This window comes from Propithecus coquereli, unplaced genomic scaffold (assembly GCF_000956105.1).
Source record: "Propithecus coquereli isolate 6110/MARCELLA unplaced genomic scaffold, Pcoq_1.0 Scaffold155, whole genome shotgun sequence".
NCBI lineage: Eukaryota > Metazoa > Chordata > Mammalia > Primates > Indriidae > Propithecus > Propithecus coquereli.
In genome coordinates, this window is record NW_012139969.1 from 3768552 (window position 1) to 3788477 (window position 19926).

The 19926-nt window shown below is 47.4% G+C and overlaps 1 protein-coding gene across 2 annotated transcripts in view; it reads right to left on the reverse strand.

Moving 5' to 3' along the window:
• Positions 1–19926, reverse strand: part of THSD4 (thrombospondin, type I, domain containing 4) — a 655655-nt gene that overhangs the window by 24071 nt on the left and 611658 nt on the right. For both annotated transcript variants that reach the window (XM_012640568.1, XM_012640569.1), the window contains 6 exons: positions 16275–16450; positions 13698–13794; positions 8779–9054; positions 2481–2610; positions 1306–1510; positions 583–756 (listed from right to left, as the gene is read on the reverse strand). In XM_012640568.1, the coding sequence (XP_012496022.1) occupies positions 583–756; positions 1306–1510; positions 2481–2610; positions 8779–9054; positions 13698–13794; positions 16275–16450 (1058 nt within the window). The remainder of the gene's footprint in view (positions 1–582; positions 757–1305; positions 1511–2480; positions 2611–8778; positions 9055–13697; positions 13795–16274; positions 16451–19926) is intronic.

Below are 19926 nucleotides of genomic sequence, written 5' to 3' on the forward strand. Positions count from 1 at the left end.
GACACTCAGTGACTTTCTGATAACGGATTCAGACATCACCACATGCACCCCCACCAGCCCCTTGTCATATAAATCCTACTTTTGCCTTTGACAGGTGAACTTGATCTAGTCCTGGTTTCCCTCTGTACAGGTAACTGGTGGGCTAATAGTTAACTATATACACCTTGGAGCTGTTCTTTGACACCTGACACCAGGGACCCCAGGCCGCTGGGGAGGGGACAGTGTGTAAGGCATTTTGAGCTAGTAGGAGCAGAAGGGCCTACCATTTGCCAAGTGTCTACGATATCCAGACACTCACAGAACATATGCAAGGTGTGACGGAATTATTCGCTTTACTGAGTGTTTCATTATGTAATGATCGCGTGGAGTGCCAATGGAATTAAACCAGTTTTTTCACACCCACTCCTCAAGCCTGGAACTGCTCGATCCTCATGTAAGGATATACAGCCCGAAATAACTCATAATCTCTGGGCCCTTTTTCGAAAGTCAGAAATCAGCCTTGGGCTTCTGAACTTGTCTTCACGTGGCTGTGGGCACCTTAGCAGACCCTGGTCCCTGCCCTCCACCTGCCACCACGCTCACCCTTTCGCTCCACTCGGTGAGGAACCAGCTCTTCGCGCAGGGTCCCATGTCGCAGTTCTCAATGTCGTTCGGCCGGAGCTTCATGTTGCATTCCTCATCGTCAACCACGTCCCCGATGTTGCTCACACACTTCACGTCACGGGTTCTCTGTCCCACTCCACAGGGCACCGAGCACTAAAACACAGCAAGCTTTAGCTCCGAGAAAGACCCGCCAGTATGGCGCCCACATCCTTGTTACCTGCCCCCAAACAGATGACTGTGGGGAGCCCTCGTGTCGCCGGGTCCCCTGCAATGCACGTAACTACCTGGGGGAGGATCCGAGCCCTAGAAACGTCATAACCCTTTTCTCTTAGACTCTCTTAGATGGCTTGCCTACTTTATTCCTGTGGGCCTCAGTATTTTCATCTATAAAATGGGAGGGCAGGATTGGAAGGAGTTGGCTCTACCGGCAGTTGCCAACCTTCACTCCACCATGACACAGGGAACAGATGAGGTCTCCCATGGGCTCACCTGTAAAGCTGGCTGCGGGTAACGCACACTGGCCTGAACTCTATTGAACTACAAGTACATTCTATGGTTTGCAAAAATGGCCACATAGAACCCCCAGGATGCGTTCTCTCCTGGGGAACTCAGGGTTATCCCATCTCAGGTCTTGGTGGGGGAGGTGGGAAAAAGGGGTGAGTCTTGGACGGGGAGATCCAGGGTGGGCTGCAGCCTGCATACCGAGGTCCAGTCCGTCCGGATCTGCCACTCGCTGCAGATCTTGAGCTGGCAGGTGCTGGTGGTCTCGGGCTTCTCCAGGTGCTGGCAGCGGTAGGGCTGCACCGTCAGGCTGCGGTTGGCATAGACCTGGCGGCACAGAACCTGGCGGTGCTGCATGCCCAGACCGCAGGTCTTGCTGCACTCGGACCACTCCCCAATGTCCCAGCTGGCCAGAAACGAGAGAGCGAGAGTGAGAGACAGCGTTCAGTGAACAGAAAGGGAGCGTGGGCCCAAGCCACTGTCCACGGGGTCAGGCAGTTTTTACGGGGGACCCTCTCACGAGGGCATTGCTTAACAGTCTGCCTAAGGGGCACCTGACTCTCTAAAGGAAGCTGCGTTTGTTTGACATGGTATTTACCAGTGACTAAGGCCTAGATTCTATAAAAAGTTACAGAAAACTGAGAAGGTACAAATAATTTTTATCTGGTTAAAAAAAAATAACCTTAATGGTTAGTTTTACCATCCTGTAGAACATTAACCCATTTTGGAACTAACTTAGAAACCTTATTCCAGCGTTCTTTGTTTTTCATTAACTGTCTCCCTATCAGTTCACACACCCTCCTCTGCCATCCTGCTCTGTCATTGGTTACAGGAGGCAGCAGCTCATGCTCATTCTGTATCGGGGTGAGAACGACATTTTTATTACTCTGAGAATTAGGTTTTGCCCCTCTTGGGGCCCTTTCCCCCTGTTCTTCTGGATGTGTCCTGTTCATCCTTCGACAACCAGTTCAAAGCCTCTCCGCGACACTTCTTGACCTCTCCACGCCGACGCCTTTGTGACTCCCTCTGTCCTCTCTCTGTCCACAGCTCACCTACAAGCCGACTAGCTGGATTCTCAGTCTTTGCCTCCCCCTTTGGTTTCCTTACCAGGCTAAAACTTAACTGCTCCAATTTTCCAAAGGGTGGGCTTCCTGGGAGTGTGCTGCCTTGCTAAAGGCTGCCAGCTCCTGAGTTGAAAGACAGGTGACAGACAGGTATGCTTGCTAAACAGAACATTCCATGCAGGGTCCAAGTCTCGTGTTTCTAAGTCAGATTTAGACTGATTTAAAAATGACATGATATCTGCCACGAAGGTCCTATTTACAAGCAACCAGGAGTGACCCGGAGTAGGTGAGCTAAACAGAGCGCGCTCTTACAAGGCGGGGCACGGGAAGATGTTGCAGGCCTCCTCCTCGGGGGTCGGCTTCATGCTGGAGTCACAGTAGCTCTCAGGAACCTCTTCATGCGTGTTTCTGTGCACACAGCGAAAAATGGGGTACTGCGCTCCTGCAACGACAGGACATGTCTGAAGGGCAGCGCCGCCCTGCAGAGCCGGGCTGGGGCTGGGACGCACAGACTCGGCGCCGACGCAGAGCAGGCGCAGAAAAAGCGAGCACATTCGGGGTTCGCGCACGCCCAGCGCGCACGGGCCCTGCCCGAACTGCGGGTGTGCCAGCAGAGTCGGACGCGGTTCCCGCCGCCAAAGGAACCCATCCTTTATTTGCGGACACGGTTCGAATACGTTCAAAGGCAGATAAAAACAACTTCGTAACGGTTCCAGATAAAAGAGAGACCGCTGGGCAGGGGAGCGATTATAAAATGCACATAAATACATACAGCTTTCCTAGGGTTCTCTGGAGGCGTCAGAAAGAGAATGTTTCAGAGGGCGCCAGCTTCGCCCTGCACCAGGGGTGGCGTTTGGCCAGCTGTGTGCACAGACGTTTTGGAGGGAGGGCGCTCGGGTTGCTGCGCCAGAATAAAAGTGCCGGCCTGGCAAACCCGCCGCTAGGCCGGGTCCGGGTCAGAGACGGTTAGGTTGAGGACAGAAGTACGAAGAGTAAGAAAGGGCAAAAGGGCAGCCACCATCCCCCGCCTGGAGAGGTTTTGCGCGTCCCTCGAACACAGTCCTGACCCAACGCAGGCCAGTGATCTGAGTCTGTGTCCGCTCCGCAGGCGGTGAGCTAGTTCTTGCTCGTCTCTGCAGCCCAGCACCTAGCAGAGCAACAGGTGCTCGCTAGGAGTTTGTTGAATGAATACTTTTCAGAGGTCTAATAGATGTTTTTATTACTTTGCTTAAAATGTCCTAACTGCCTCAGGTTATTTTAAATACACAGCCTCATTTCATTGACTTAATAAGGATACATCTATTTTCGATAAAAAGCCAGAATTTTTTAAGCAGAATTTCCAGCTCCAAATAAATGTAAAAACAAAACAACCCCCCCTCCAAAAAACTGACCCCCAAAACCAAAAAAAACCCCAAACCAGTTCAATGCTGTCTTCCTCTTTCTGCTGCCCCCTGGTGGCAGCACTGAGGTATTACTAACGGACATCGTAGGGGTGAGAAATGTAACCCACTGACTGTGCCCTCTGAGCCAACCATCCGAAGATGCTTCTTCACCAATAACTGTCTTCCCCACAGTAGAGGCCGATGAGCAATGCCTGCTGGGAAGAACACTCTCAGTTATTCTACAGTGCTGTCTCATCTCTGTGGCTAATTGGCCAGGCATTTATATTTTCTGAACCTCCATCTCCCTACAACTAAGGACAACTTTTAACATAAACGTCTCGATATTTCATCAGCCATGAAAGTGTTTCAACGCTTCTTCAAATGACCTTGTATGATTTTCCAAGCCAGAGGTATGGCAAGAAACCTGACAGTCCATAAGACAGTTTTGAATCTGAAACGATCATTTGTTTAAATTATTCTGGCAGTAAAAATTTACAGTGTAGCTATAACTCGAGACCATTATTTAAAATAATGTTCCAATTAAGCATAATTATTGGCCGAGTGAAAGGCAGTACTAACTGTAAAATTAATGAGAAGCAAAAACTTTTGTGGAATTAAATTTTGTACAGCTACATCTCTCCTTCCATTAAACAGAAGAGATTTTAAATTAAATTCAACAAACATTAACCACATTGTGCCGAGTTATAAAGATGAATAAGACTCAGTTCAAGCTTGCAGCGTAGCCAACTGGGACTCGGCTATTAATGGATTAAGTAAAGATCTTATTTAGACTATTCCTTTCCCTCCAGATCATGTGGGTTTAACTTTTCCACTCATAATTTTGTGGATTGGAAAGTAAAAGTAACTGCCCCAACCACTAGGCATTCACGTAAGGAGGAAATTGAATGTTTTTAGCTAAAAGGGTACAGGCTACCATAGGAACGTTCTGTGCCTTGGGACGATGGCTGTTTGGGGCTGTCTGGCACATGGCCACTGCTTGCCTTTCCTCATCACTTTATTGTGTTTAGGTACAGTATCCATGGTCGGCGCCATGGCACTGAACTCAGCGGCTCTGTCTTTCTGATGGTGAGAAACTGCCACATCTACAATCCTTGACTCCAGTGACAACAATGGTTTCTTTCTTCGCGTTAGTTTTAAAATCTGCAGAAAGAGAGACTGTCACTCAAAATGGCACCTGGCCGCCTCCTATTGTTCAAGGTTGTGATTCGGCTATTCCTCTAATTGCTAGCAAGCAGGAACGGGGTACTGAGGTCGGTGCGTGCGGGCTGGGCTCCAGGCAGCAGGAAAAGTCTGGGGTCAGCTCGGGTGGCTTGTACGCGGGCATGTTGATCTAAATGGAAGTGTGTTATGTTGGGGGAGGGAACTGTACCACAGTGGACAATAAATGAGGCAAGTCAGTGAGTTCAGGGGCTAGTGTCGAGGTCAGCGAGACATTATGGAGCAACAGACAAAATAAGGAGCAAGAAAAAATTAAATGACTCTAGACTTGGAACTCCAGGAAGCAAGTGAACCACGATGAAAGTTTGACAGCGGTCTGGTCAATGACTATGTCGCGCGTGGGCCACTCTTGGATGCCAGCAATAGGGCCCTGCCCTGAGCTGGTGATATTGGGATGCTGAAGCATTTATAAAAAGGGGAGTTTGAACGTGAGAGGTGTGGACCTGTGTGGTATGGTTAGCTCCACCAGCAAGGCCTCGGGAAGTCTGGGAGAGGCTTTGTGCGAGATCACAACGAGGGCGGACGCGGGCTGTGCCGACCAAGTTGGACTGTGCCGGCAGGCTCGGCATTTCTTGGTCACGGCACACTTGCCGCTGCTGCTGATGGCGGGGGGCTGAGCTCCACGTCTGTGCACCCACATCGCCTCACCTGTCCTGCAGGTCTGGTGCCATCACTGCCCGGCAGCCAACCCTAGAGGGAGCAAAGGACAGGCACCCAGGGCCTGCTGCCATTTGTCACATGGAAGAAGAAGGGAGCCGGGACTCCTAGAGAAGTGAGGGAGTGGGGAATGATACATCCTTGGTTTTGTTTGATTTCCAAGGTACCTTGTAAGCATCTCTTGGGTCTGAGAACCAGTGCTGTTTACTAATGTAAAGAAGGGATGGACGTGTCATCTCAGACATTTCGAGTGGCAGGTGCCAAGCGTGCGTGTGTGTACATGCACACGTGGGTGTGTACAGGTTAAACATCTAAAAGTGAGACTGTGCATGCGAAATCCCACACCTGACGGTCTCTGTAAGACAGTCTGTATGTGCGTGTGTCCACAGTGCAAAGGAGAAGTGCTATCTTAGACAATTAAACAATGTCATATGGAATTAGAGAAAAAGACAGTTCAGTTTTGAGTGCATAAATCCACATTCTTTATGCTATGTTGATAGAACATGAGTAAAGAGAATGGACTTGTAGATCTAGGATCTAATAAAGCTGTAAAACTACCATTATGGCTTTTCTAATAGCTCACACATTCCACATTTGAAAAGTAGTGATGGTATATTTATTTATTCAGGAAACACAGGAGCGCCTACTGTGTGCCTGTATGAGGCCAGGTGGAGAGGCCGCAAAGTGGGAACGCATGGGAACAGCCAGGCCAAGCAGGGCTGGGACAAGAATGTGTCCCAAATTGCTGTGAGGTCCCAAGGACCAAGACCTACCTGTTCCCTGCAGAATCAGAAAAGGACTCACAGGGGAGATGGTGTCAGAGCTTGAGTGTGAGCAGGAGTTTGCTGGCCGGACACCAGCGCATAGGGACAGAGGGAGGTTTTCACCTCAATGTGGGTCACGCAGGCTGGCGTGGGCTGGGGATGACATAAACAGAACCTGTGGATATTGGTCTCTCTGTTAGAGGGCTACTGAGTGACCACCTGCATGAGTAGGTGGCGTCTGTCCAGTGAGCGCAGGACCGGGCGAAGGACGAGCCAGCAAGTGGCTCAAGTATTTGCGCTTATCTCATTACGTCCACAGTCCAAGACCTTATGGGACTCTGGACAGGGTGGAAGAGAATCTTCTAGATGTGCCACCCTTGATAGAAAACCACACGAGGACAATTTTCATCCTTTTTATAACTTTCCCTGTTTTCACCTAGCTCTGAGAATACATGGTTCCTTTAATGGGCATCACGCCACTGCCTGCTGGTAGAACGTTTCAGTAATAAAACATTTCGATCCTGGGTTCTTGTATCGATTATACTACATACTGCTTACCCCTATAATGTCACAGACAGGCTCTCACTAAAGTGATTTTCGTCTTAATGCAGAATTATTTCTAGCTTTCTGCCTTTGTCAGGACACATTTTACAGGCATTTAATTTTTTCCTCATAAAGCTTATAAAACAAGATTGTCCAATGAATCTCTAGTCTGCATTCTTTGCACATGCATTGAGTATGGGCACAATAAAACCTCAGTAAATGAACACTACAGTTACGACGTCATTATGGCGTTTCAGGAGGTTCCAGGCAGGAAGAGCTCCAGCCCTCAAGAAGAACCAGAGACCTAAATTCTCTTCTCAAAAGCCACTAAGCCAATGCTCTTATGAAAAAGACAAAAGCTTTAGAAGCTGTTGGGAGAGATTTTTTCTGTGTGCTAGTTTTTTCAAAGGTTCCAAACTTTGTACGCTTAGATAGAAGCCTCTTGAAGAAAAGAAAAAAGAAAAAAATCCCCAAACCGATGCTCTGGAGTATGGCTCATCTTCCCAGTTTGCAGACTCCTGGGGATGCAGCCTTTATGTTTCCATAGTAACCTCCCCCCAAAGAACAGCTGTTGCAGGGGCTTAAATAGGACTTTACTACAAACAGGAGGCCATGACCAGATATACAAAGGAAACTGTAATGACACAGTTCGTAGATGTGTCCTTGTGATGAGGACATCTCGAAACTGAAGCAGCATCAGTTTCCAACCCAGGTGCCGAATATCAGATAAGGGGTTTCTGGACACCACATTTCATGTCTATCTTAACTTCAGAGTTTTCGAGGAAACAAGACCCTGGGTCCCCTTCACAGTCCTGATGTGACCCCTTTACACACAGCCGTGCTTTGCTTTGGGCCTAGCAAAAGTCTGCTTTACTTAAGTTTCACCTAAACTCCACCTTTCTCCCTAATCCTACAACTCTACCTTTTCTTTTGTTTGGGAGAGATGCCCCATGCTCCTTCTAGCGTGTGATGCCCCTTGTTGCAAAGAGTCAATAAACCTTTGCTGGACTACAGGTTTGTTCCTGGCAGTCCTAGCTGACCGGGTCAGGATAATGGAGGCACCCAGGGCTAAGATTTTACCGGGAGAGTACGGAAGGGGGCTGTGAGTGTTGCTGAGTGCCAAAGCTAACAAACACTCCAAGCCTCAAAAGCGTGTTTTCTTCTGAAATCCTTAGATTTGAGAATGAGTTTCAACAGGCATTTGTGTTCAGTCTTCCACAAACCTGACTTATACATCAACTTTTAGATCTTAAAGTACGTGAGTATATTCTGTGATAATGAATGAACATATGTGTGCAGCAAGGGGTTAACTCAGCAGGTCTGTGTTGCTCAAACCCTGTGCATTCCCAAGAAAGGCCTATCTTCAGGATGGGCCCTTGCCTAGCTCCTGGAAAATAACCACTGAACCGGGGCGTGTTCTGCCCGGTAAGAGTGTTTTCCTGTGTCTGAGGTCTTGGGCCATGCTGTATCGGGTTGACAAGATAGTTTATGCTAACAGTGAGATTTATGGTGAATGCCTGTTTGTGTATGCCTGAGGCCCCGGGCCGTGTCCTATCAGTTTGGCCTCTATGGTGGTGAAGGCTGAGTAGCTAACGGCAGTCTCGTGGGAGCTGCACGCTTACCTGACTGACCCTCAGTAAAACCCTGGACCCCAAAGCTTGAGTGAATACCTCTGGTTGGCAGCCCTTGGCGCGTGTTGTCACACGTCATGGCTGGGAGAATTAGGTCCATCCCCGTGTGACTCTACTGGGAAGCTGGTGCTAGTTTCTCCTGCACTTTGCCCACGTGCCTTTCCCCTTGCTAAGTCTCATCTGCATCCTTTTACTGGACTAAATTGTAGCCATGGGCATCCTTCTAGATGTAAATCCTTCCACAGTGGCCTTGGGGAGCCCCAGCTCAACACGTCACACCAGTGAGCATCTCGCAGACGGGGCGTGGAGGTGGAGGTCTGCCACGTCCCGTGGGCCCGCCACGCGTTCCTTGTGTGGGGTTCCGCAGGGACCCTCCCATCTCACACGGGCTCACCTTTCCCACAGGTGGTGGAGCATTCTGTTGTCCCCAGCTGCTTCCAGTTGTGGTCCCGGCTTCGCCGTGGCGGGTGTGGCGCTGGCGGCACCAAGTTGTCTGGTCGATGGGGAGACAACCTCTCTGGGTGCCTGACCGGGAAGGTCTGTGCCGCCTCGGGGGTGAATATTTCTGGAGCCTTCCCACGCACGTCTTCCTTCTCCTGGTTTCTCTCTTTCTCTTCTCTCTCTTCCGGGCCCCTCCCTTCCATCACCAGTTGGCCATTGAAGGGTTCCCCTAGGAGAGGCAGGTGGACACACGCTGAGCAAGCTCACTTTGGATGCCGCGTTGAAAAGAGGAAATTGCTTCACCATTAGAAATTATGTAGTGTGAGATCATGTCCAACTCACAGCACATAAGCACATCTATTTCAAATAAACAGACACTAATTTCTATAATATTCACAACACTATTAAACATAAATAAAAAAAGATGAACATTCTAGAAAGAAAAGTAGGCAAAGGCCATAGACAGTTCACATAAAAAGAAATACTGCCACAAATCATACAAAGAAGTTCCACTTTACTCATAATTAAAGAACCACATATGAAAAGAAGAACGACAGTTCTGTCTACCTAAAAATACAGATTAGAAGGTTTTAAATCCCTAAACTCTTGTCGAAGGTGCAGGAAAACACAGGTTCATTCAGGCTGAGCCTGAAAATAGATGTGGGTTTTCAGAGGGCAATTTGGCACCACCTATCCAAATTTCAAGTGCACATACACTTGGACTTGGGATTCAGCTTCTAGGACATTTTTATACAAATATTCTGATGCTTTCACATAGAGATGTACATACGAGTATGGTTATTAACGTATTTGAAATAGCAAAACAGTACAACAGACTTAAATGTTCATCAATGGTACTGGTTAAAATACATTATGCTACAGCTACGAAACGAATACTATGTGATTTTTTTTAAAAGAATGCAGCAAATACATGTTCTGACGAGGAGATATGACTCTGAATGTCATTTGGTGAGAGAAAAAAGCATAACACACACACACACACAAACACACACACACACACACACACACACACACACACACACAGATGTAGCAGGTCAGTTTTTGAGATATTGTGTTTGATTTTCTATCTTTGTTCCTCCTCCTTCAATCCAAAAGAGTAGCCAAGTTCTTAGATGTTCTTGCCTTGTTTTTTTTTGCAGGGCAGAAAGCAAAAACTGCTTGAAGTCAACAGCTGTCTCTTCCCAGAGTGTAAGCGTAGGTTCTCAGTAAGGGTAAAGTGGACGTCCCCAAGGCCCCAGCCCGGGGGAAGGAGGAGGGAAAAGCAGAGAGTATGTTTTCAGAGAGAGAGGTGTTTTCAAGGAGGAGGAGAAGTAGGAGTCTGAGGTCTTGGGTTTCCTGAGCACCGTGGACCTTATGTGCACCAGGCAGTGCTCAGGAGGAAGCCACACCTGGAGTGGGTCTGGGGGGGGCCTGGCTTCCAGCCTCTCCCAGCAGCCTGTGCCCCCAGTGCAGTCTGGAAGGAGTGGAGCTGAGTCCTAATCTGAAGGTGTCCTGTGGCCGCTCCTGTAGGCACCTCAGAGGCACTGGTGTGGACAGAGCAGCAGAGGGGTCTATTCCAGGGGTGGGGAACCTGCGGCCTTAAGGCCTATGTGGCCTGCTAGGTCCTTAGATGTGGCCTTTGACTGAATCCAAATTTCATAGAACAAATCCTTTTATTAAAAGGGATGCAGCAGAGGAAGATGAAGCTTTTTTTTTTTGCCTCCTTTGGTGCTTAAAAAAGAACAATCCTGAAATCAGAAAGCCTGCTTTGGCCCATCTAAGACTTGGGGATCTTGACTCATACCTGGAGTGTGTGTGTGGAGCCCCCACATTGACTGCAACTGAATTTTCTTCCAGTTTTAAAGAAGGCTGACTTTAAATTGACTAATGGAAAATAATGATGTGCAATATTTCTTGTACACTTGAGATTGTAGGCGAAGATTTAGACTGGCTGCAGACCAGTTTGTATACGCATAGAAAAGGGCAGGTAGAACCACACCAAATTATTAAGACAGATTCCCCAGGAAAGGGAAGGGGTTGGGGACTGTTGCTTTTTTATTTTTTAGGGGACTTTTTTTTTTAAGAGCGGTTTTAGGTTCATAGCAAAACTGAGTGGGAAGTAGTGTTCCCAGGTACCTCCCACCCGCCGACAGGCACAGGGTCCCCCACTGCCAACATCCCGCACCAGAGTGGTACATGGGTCACGACTGATGGCCCTACACTGACAGCGTCATCACCCGGAGTCCACAGTTTACAGCAGGGTTCATGCTTGGTGCTGCACATTCTGTGAGTTTGGACAAAGGCACAACAGGCATCCGCCACTGTAGCCCCACACCGCCCTAAACATCCTCCGTGCTCACCCCATGCTCCTCCCTGGCACCCACTCATCCTTGTCCTGTCTCCATAGTTCTAACTGTTCTAGAATATCATACAGTTGGAGTCAAACAATATGTAGCCTTTCAGACTGGCTTCTCTCACCTAGTGATATGCATTTACATTTCCTCTATGTCTTTTTTGTGGCTTGAAAGCTCATTTATTTTTCGCCCTGAATACTCCATGGTGTGGATTTACCACAGTTTATCCATTCACCTACTGAAGGATATCTTGGTTGCTTCCAAGTTTTTATCATTATGGGGCAGTTGCTTGTGATTTCGTATGTTTCTATTTTGATGAAATATTGTTCAAGTATATATTATTTTAATACAAAATAAGGAGACAATTTCTAGAGTTACTGTAGAACACAAACTATTAATATTAGGGCTTTCTTCACCATTTTATCACTGCTTTCTTGCTTAGTTGGCTAATTACAGTGCTTCATGGTTTAAAATATTATATGCAAATTAGACCAACAGAATAGAGACCAGGCATACTGATATAAATGAGACTGTGCAAGGTGTTATCAGACAAAACATTTTTAAGTCTTCAGTACTGTGCATGTGCTGGGCACTCTGCTAGGATGGACACATAATTTATTCAACCTCTCCCCATCCCACCTCCCCAAACCACCGCTGAATGTGTTTTTTTTCTATTTTGTAGACTGGGACTGTGTTCAGAGAAGTTACAGACTTGCCTGAAGGTACACAGCAAGGAAGTGGTAGATCTGGATTCAACCTCTGGCCCCCAGCCTCCATTGACACGGAGGATGAAGCCTGGTTCATAATGCCCCTTTTCACCAACCTTTTACAGCTGACCTCTTCCGGTCCTGCCCTGGGCTGAGCCCAGGCCCCGCATGCTACCCATCAGCTGAGACCCATTAGGCTCGTTAGCATCATCATCATCCTATTTGATTTCAAATAGTCTGTCGAGATTGTCCCTATAAATCAGCAACAAATCCCAGAAATCCCAATATTTTGCCATCAGGCTTGGATTCTCAGACTGTGTATTGCTCCTGGAAATGGCATAAAAATGCTTTGTTGGGCTGAACGTGTGGACTTGGAGTTTGTACAACACACCCACCCCGCGTGCTGGGCACACACCGGGCTGTTTTCTCTAGGCAGCCAGGCGGTTCCTGCAACCTGTGCAATCAATCAGATAACCTGGTTATCCAATTCAAAGCCAGAGAAGGATGGAGGCAAGTCTGGCATCTGTCCCCTCACTTCCTAGGACAGGCGTCAGACCAGGTAATCTCTAGGCAACATAAAAAGCACAGGGTAGTCACACAGGATGGGTTGAGGTGTGGGACCCGAACAAGAAACTTAATCTCCCTAAACTTTCATTTCCTTGCTCTTAAGATGAGGCTAATAACAGTGAGTGCCTCCCTCTGTTGTGAGGATTCAGAGAGTTAACCGATGTAAAGCGCTCAGCACAGTGTCTGGCAGGCGGCAAGGACTCGGGGCACGTGAGCCATCATTATCATTGATATTTCCACAGACCTTCCTGTGGCCTGCATTTGGGTGGTGGGCTCCATCGGCATCTGGCACAAAAACATCTGCGCAGCCGCAAAGCTGCTCCATGGCCAGTGCCAACCGGGGTGAGCTGCCTGCTCTGCGTGTAAGCAGAGCCCACCGGGAAGACCCAGCACGGATTTTTCGGTGTGAACTCAATATTCTTCTCTTATAGGTCAAGGTATTATTAACAGAAGCAAAAGGGGACCCAAGGGAAAAGACATAGAGTAGGCAGATAATGGCCACCCAAAGATGGCCACACCCCAATCCCTGGAACCTGTGAATATGTTACCTTTTATAGTAAAAGGGACCTTGTAGATGTGATTAAATTCAGGATTTTGAGATGGGGACATTATCCTGAATTTTCTGGGTGGGCCCAATATAATCTCAAGACTCCTTATAAAGGAAAAGGTGAGGCGGATGGGAATAGAGGAGACGTGATGTTGGAAGAGGGCCGTAGCAGAGAGAGACGGGAAGGTGCTGGCCTGCAGGATTCGAAGGTGGAGGGAGGCACCAGGAGCCAAGGAATGCCGGCGGCCCGTAGGAGCTGCAAAAGGCAAGGAGATGTGTCCTCCCCTAGAGCCTCCAGAGGGGGCGTGGCCCTGCTGATTTTGGCCCAGTGAAACCCATGTCAGACTTCTAACCTCCAGGACTGTAACATAATAAATGCGTGTTGTCTTAGGCCACTCAGGTTGAGGTAGTTTGCTCAGCAGGAGTAAAAAACTAATGTAAAGCATATCAAAATGTTGAACTGGAAAGGCACACCCAGGATGTTCACTTCATTTTTGAATCAAGTGAATCAAACAGTCTTCTCAGCGATGGCTCAGAGGGTGAAGGATGCTCTGCTAGGCCCACTCGCTTTGAAATAAGCATGTGCAGGTTTTCTCTGTGTGGACTGAGAGACAGAGGGGAGAGGCACAGGAAGAAGAGAGAGAGGGCATTAAAAGCAAAAGACCCGGAGTGTTTGGCAGCAGAACAGGGATCTTACCTGGTCTCCTGTGAGGCGGCACCTGTGGGCTGATGGCATTGGTCCCCATGATGACATACTCGTAGTGGACTCCTGGGTTAGGCTGCTGGTGTATCATCTGATGACACAAAAGTCAATGTTAGTGCCCTCTGCACTCATGCACATCCCCTTGCCTGCTGGCTGGGGTTGCAATGGCACAAGTAGCACTATCAATAAATGACCGGGTTGATTCACGTCTCGTCATATTAGTGAACCTGTGACACATGAAGCGAAGTTATTTCCAGATGGTTTTTGGTCATTTGCTTTTGAAGAATGAAGAACTTAGTCTTAGAGAAAATCAGAAGAAAACTAGGCTAAGAGTTAACATTCTGTAAATTCCACATAGGAAGATGGAGCAATGGCGGCCGAATCTCTCTGTTGGTTCCCAACCATCCTATACCACGGTTTAGATTTCACTCAGTGCTCTCAAAATGTCCAAAATAGGTGAATACATTTGCACTGCAGGAGAACCTGTCTGAACACTAGGTGGCGAGGCAGTGTCATGCAAATGAGGATGAGATCTTGGCAGAGCCACTCCGGGATCCTTTAGGTTCCTTCAGTCCTCACCTGGCTAGGGAGGCAGGCTCAAGGTCTGCGCCAGCCCTCTCCCTCCTGTTGGCTCTCTGGGTCACACCCTCACCCCACCGGGACCACAAAGAGATGGGGACAGGAAAACAGGTATAAGGGAAATAAGTCATATTTTTTCAGGAACCGGTGACAAACACAGGTCAGCGACAGGAAGCTGCCTAGGGCTGTGAAAGTCAGTAGCTGACCGTCGTCTGGGACGACAACACAATACACATGAGCATGGCACAGCAGAATAAATTCCTCCCTCTTGGCTTTGGAGCACAAAGTCCTTCCTGCCCGGGGCTTCCCTGGTGGGAAGCAGGATGGTGGGGAAACAGAACAGGGAGGACGAGAATCTCCAGCGTAAATAGGAGCCAAGCGAGGACACATGGTCGTGCTTTGATAGTTCTGTCTATACTGCTTTATAAGGTGGCTCTCCTAGGGACCCGCTGAGTAACCTAGAGCAAGTCCCCGAACCCCCCAGGTTTTGTTTTCTTCATCTGGAGAAGGAGGATGTGAGAATCACTGCCACTCTCGCAGGTCCTTTCTAGCTACCAGCATCTCCGAGTCACTCCTGCATGGGTAGGACCTGTGTCTATTCTTGTGGCGTTTATGCCACGACCTCTCGCCCACTCCCTCCTTGTGAAATGGGTCTCGGTTCTATAAATCACCCGAGGACAGCAGACATGACAACCACTGTGTTCCCTACTCCCAGAAACCAGTACCAAACCATCAGTGTTACGGGAGCATGGTGGTGTGCACAGAACCCTCAAAGGGACACAGCTGTGTGACCTCAGGTGCCTGCTGTCTATCCCTAATCCCCTCACTCCCCTTTTCACACTGTCTGCATCCGGCGTGAGGCTGGAAATCCTCCCTCGCGGTCTGCGTGCATATTCTGCCAGTGCAAACCTTGTCCTGTTCATGAAATTATTGTTGGCTTCCGTTCCTGGACCACCCACAGCAGGCCTTTAACAACCTGAGTTTTTACCACTGATGCCATTCGAAATTTACCCAGACTCAACCAACCAACTGGACAGTCTACAAAAATATCCAAAATTAACTACAACGAGGCTTCCTTTGTGATTTCCAGTCCCCTAGGCCCAAGAGGAAAGAATGTAGAACTTCATAGGTGGAAAAGTAATGACAATGCAATTAATAATATTTCTAACACTCGGACATAGCAAATACCATGTTGACTAGCATGGCTTTGGGGACAGTAGGAGTACATATATTGTTGGGTGAGTTCATTCTTTTTATCCTAACATCATTTCAAGTTTTTATTTATTTATTTTTTACGAAGACACTCAGGTTTCACCAAGCTTTTATTTCTTGTTATCTTTTATTTCCTGATCTTTTAAGAAGACTGGATTCTAGTGGTTTCCTCTAAAAATAAGTGCCATTTTAAACACTTGAGCAACTTAATATTTTAGTTTCATATGAAGTAAATTAAGGTTCTGTCTTCTGTGAAGCAGGGAGCTTCTCTTATAGCAAAGCTCTCTATTGTTACTCGGGGCTTCCTTGTTTCATGTGGACACTCTGGAGCTCTCCTTTCTTCATTTGCTTGAGTTGGGAGAGCACTGGGAGCTGTGAGCAGCCCTGTCTTGCTCTGGGCATTCGCTTTCTTTTGCCATAAAAGGTAAACATGCCAAATTAGCATTATGAGGAAAGTGCCTGGAGGAGATCCAATGCTCATGAAATAAAGGATTTGTTTTGCCTCTGATTTGGTTCAACAAGTAAAATTGGTTTTACTGGGTCAATAAACTCCGAGGGTAATAAGCATCTGGTAGAGTTTAAGGTTTCTCTGAGCTAGATACATTCGGAGGTGAATGGCAAGGATGAACGCCTAGCATTTCAGGGGCACCTCAAACAGGCTGCGCTCAAAGGATTTTATTGAGCATGGGCAAAGGTTTGTGGCTTATTTGTTCTAAGTGTGTTCCTTAGAAGCAACAAGATACGAAATGCATAGAACAGCCCAGAAACATCCAAACTCACATAGACATCCAAGATCTCATTGGTGGGACCTTCGGCCAAAAAGGACTCTCCAGCAGTGCTCGAAATCTCATTTGGACGCTTGTAGGTGAACATCGTCCCTCCGCCCTCGTATTTTCCAGGACGATCGATCGCCCAGTTCCCATTGATGATGGAGCGGCCGGAACGACTTCGCAAGGCTGTTGAGAAAAATGAGACAGTTGCTCGGGTAAGCCCAGGGCGGGCACAAGAAACTGAACGGACTCCCCCTGTCGCTGGCTTCTTCGTTCCTCAAGGTTTCTGTTAGGACCCACAACGTGCCAGGAGCGGAGCTAGGCCCCAGGGCCCCATTAGCCATCTAGGTCACATCCCTTTGGGCCTGATCACTTCTTCAGCGCACTCTACTCCCCGCCATCACTCGGGCTTGTATAGAAACGAAGGGTGGGGTGGTTTGGAGAAAAGGATGTGGAAATTGGGAGGGAAAGGACAAAGTTAGAGGAGAAAGATAAAAAGGAGGAAGGGAAACGAATTTACATTATATACCATTATCTAGGTGAGAGTTTGCACACTGGCAGCCCATGAGCTGATTTTGGCCCATAGATGGGTTTAGTTTGGCTTTTGTGGTGTTTTTTTAAAAAATAATTGAGCCCAAATTTAAGAATTAAAAGATTTCATATAAAAAATTTAGAGTTCCAGCTTCTCTTATAAACCACGAAGACATATTAACATTGGCTCCACATCCCCCCGTAGCAGCAATCGACTGGAGTTCAGGAGAACCGCCTCTTTTGGATGGAGCCTGCATGCTCTGATTTGCCCCAGTCCCCACCACTCCCTATTACTCCCCAATGCTGAGGCTAAGTCTCAGCTTATCACCCATTTATTTATGAATATGGGTGATTTATCTCATGTATCAAGCATACATTGTTCTTTTTCTCATAGAATAGAATTTTTCGTATAATGCTCCCTACTTGTGTGTCTACTAAGACTGGCAAAACTAAACATAGACCAAGAGGGTCACATGATTTTCTTCTACGTCTGGTGAGCTTCATTCATTTCTGTTCCCTACCTGACTTCTTGTGGGCCTTTGAGGCCATGGGCTGTGGTAGATGCTCCCACATGTGTGGTCACATTTAATCCTCATGATGTTGCTGAGCAGATGTTGTGACCCCCACTTTTCAGACAGTGGTTTAGAGATGTGAGGGTACTTGTTCAAGTCCATGAGTGATAGACCTGTAATTTGGAGTCTGCTCTCAGGAGAGAGATAAGAAAGGAGAGGAGGTGCTGGGAGAAGGCCACACTCCCAGCAAAAATTCGGGTCCCTTAGGTAGGGGTTGTTGCAAAGGATAAGAAAATAATAGAAAATGGAAAATAATGGAAATAAAAGAATACACAGAGACAAAGGTATAGTTTTATAGATTTATAAAGATCATAGGCGAAGCGGGTGCTCAGGGGGCCTTGGATCTCTCTGTCAATCACATAAGGCCAAGAGTGAAGTTTTACATGGGCATTTGTAGGTACAGTGATCAGTTGCCAGGGGTAACAGATTTACATAACAACAGGTAGTTCCTCTTAGGTTAAAAGTTTTTCAAGAGGCTTTTTCAGATCCCTTAACTAACTTTATCTACGTGAACAAATGGTTACAAAATCTTTCAAAGACTAATTTCTAAGTTCTAAGGTAAATTTATCACTTAACAGAAGGGTTAAACAGAGATATAGTGGCTCCATATTTTCTTTATCAAGTTATTTTGTATTGAGACAGGTAGTCAGGAGTTTAAGCAGGAACTGTCCCTTGGGCTAATTGCTTTTAGCCACAGGTGGCTGTCTGTCGGGCGGGCATTGTTTGATCAGCTCTCATCCTGTGGCTCTTAGCAGACCTGCTTTGCTTTTCAAAGCAAGTCCAAACCTCAGGTCTGAGAATTGCAGTGCCATTGTGGGATACAGCTGCTACTGATCTTTCAGAGATGCCCTCCTGAGGTGAAACAGCTTTCGATATGCAAACTAACATGTTCACATATTCCTTCAGGGAAAAGCTCTGCAAAACACCTGAGACATTTCTGTCTCCAATATAGTTATATTAATTTATGGAGCAACAAGGAGGGGCAAGGAACAAGATGTCAGGGTTAAAGGGAGAAGAAAAGGACAGTATCTGAGAGTAGAATTTCTTCAGCTACCTTTGGCACCTGGAGGACCCCAAGCCAATGGCAGGTTGGGTTTACAGAAGATCCTATTTTAAGTGCCACGTACACAGTGGCCCTGTGATGGCCACTGGCTCTTTGTACCTGCAATTTACAGAATTCCTAAATTTAACTTTTTATGATTTATTATGGAAAAATTTATACATAAACAAAAGTCGTGAGAACAGACCCATCCCCCCACTTTAACAATTGTCAACTTGTGGCTTACTCTGTTTCACTCTGCAGATCCCAGAACCCAAATTCATCCTTAAATTGTTCTGGTAGGTGTCACTAAAATATAGGGACTCTCTTTCTTAAAGCCATTTTCAGAAGTGCTTCTTAAACAACAGGGCTTCCCAGACACCAGGCCTGCAGAGTCAGAGCTGTACGGGCAGGCGGAAGAGGCTCTGAACTTGAGACAGCCTCCCCTGCAGATGCCGTGGCCGCCAGGGGAGCACAGAGTGGGACTTGGAACACTGGGTTACAAAGTCAGTTCAGCATGGTGAGTGGCAGAGAAGGGCCGAGGGTGGAGACTGAGGAAGTACAGGCTGTTCTTTATTCTTTATCAACAACTGTACTTCTTGAGAGTGGTTCGTACTGTCTCCATTTCCTCCCTTCTCATTAATTCCCCAGTCATCCCCAATCTGGCTCCTGCCCCCATCATTCCATTAAGGAAACTTAAATTCATGTCACGAAGATGTCCATGCTGCTAAGTCCAATAGGTAAGTCCCAGGTCTCTTCTTCCTGGCTGTCTGGGCAGCACCTGGCACTACTCCGACCTATCTGAAACACGCTCCCGCTGGCTTCTGGGACATCAAACTCAACTCGCTTTCCTCCTGCTCTCAGGCTGTTCACTCTGTTTTCTTTTCTGTCTCCTCTTTCTCTACTGAGCCACTAAATGTAAGCGTTCCTTAAGCACTAAGAGTAGACCTGCTTTGGGTGCCGTATTTCTTTCATGAGCAATTCAGTCTGTGCCCATGACCTCAATTACTACAACGTAATACTACAACTACAACAACTTCCAAGTTTATGTTTCCAGTGCAAACTCCGCCTCTGGCTCCAGAATTTTATATCTAATTGCCCAGTTGCCAGCTTCACTGGGATGTCTTCTCTAAAACTGAGCCCATTCCTGGCCTCTTCATTATCTCAGTGAATGATACCACCACCCATCTAATCACAAACCCAGGAGTCATCCCGGACACCTCCTCTCTCCCGTACCCCTGTATCCACCCATCATCCAATTTTACTTAACCTCCTCCACATTTCTTGAACCTGTCTGCTTCTCTTCATGTCCATGCCATAATCCAGAGCCAGGCTACCATGAGATCTCATCTGGACTAATTCAAAAACCTCCTAATTGGCCTTCCTGTTTCTCTTCTTCTCAGCCAGAACCATATTTTCAGAACACAGATTAGTTCACCAACTAGGGCTCAAAATCCTTCAGTGGCTTTCTATTGCTCTAGGGGAAAACACCCTAATCATTAGTGGGCTCCTCCCCCAGG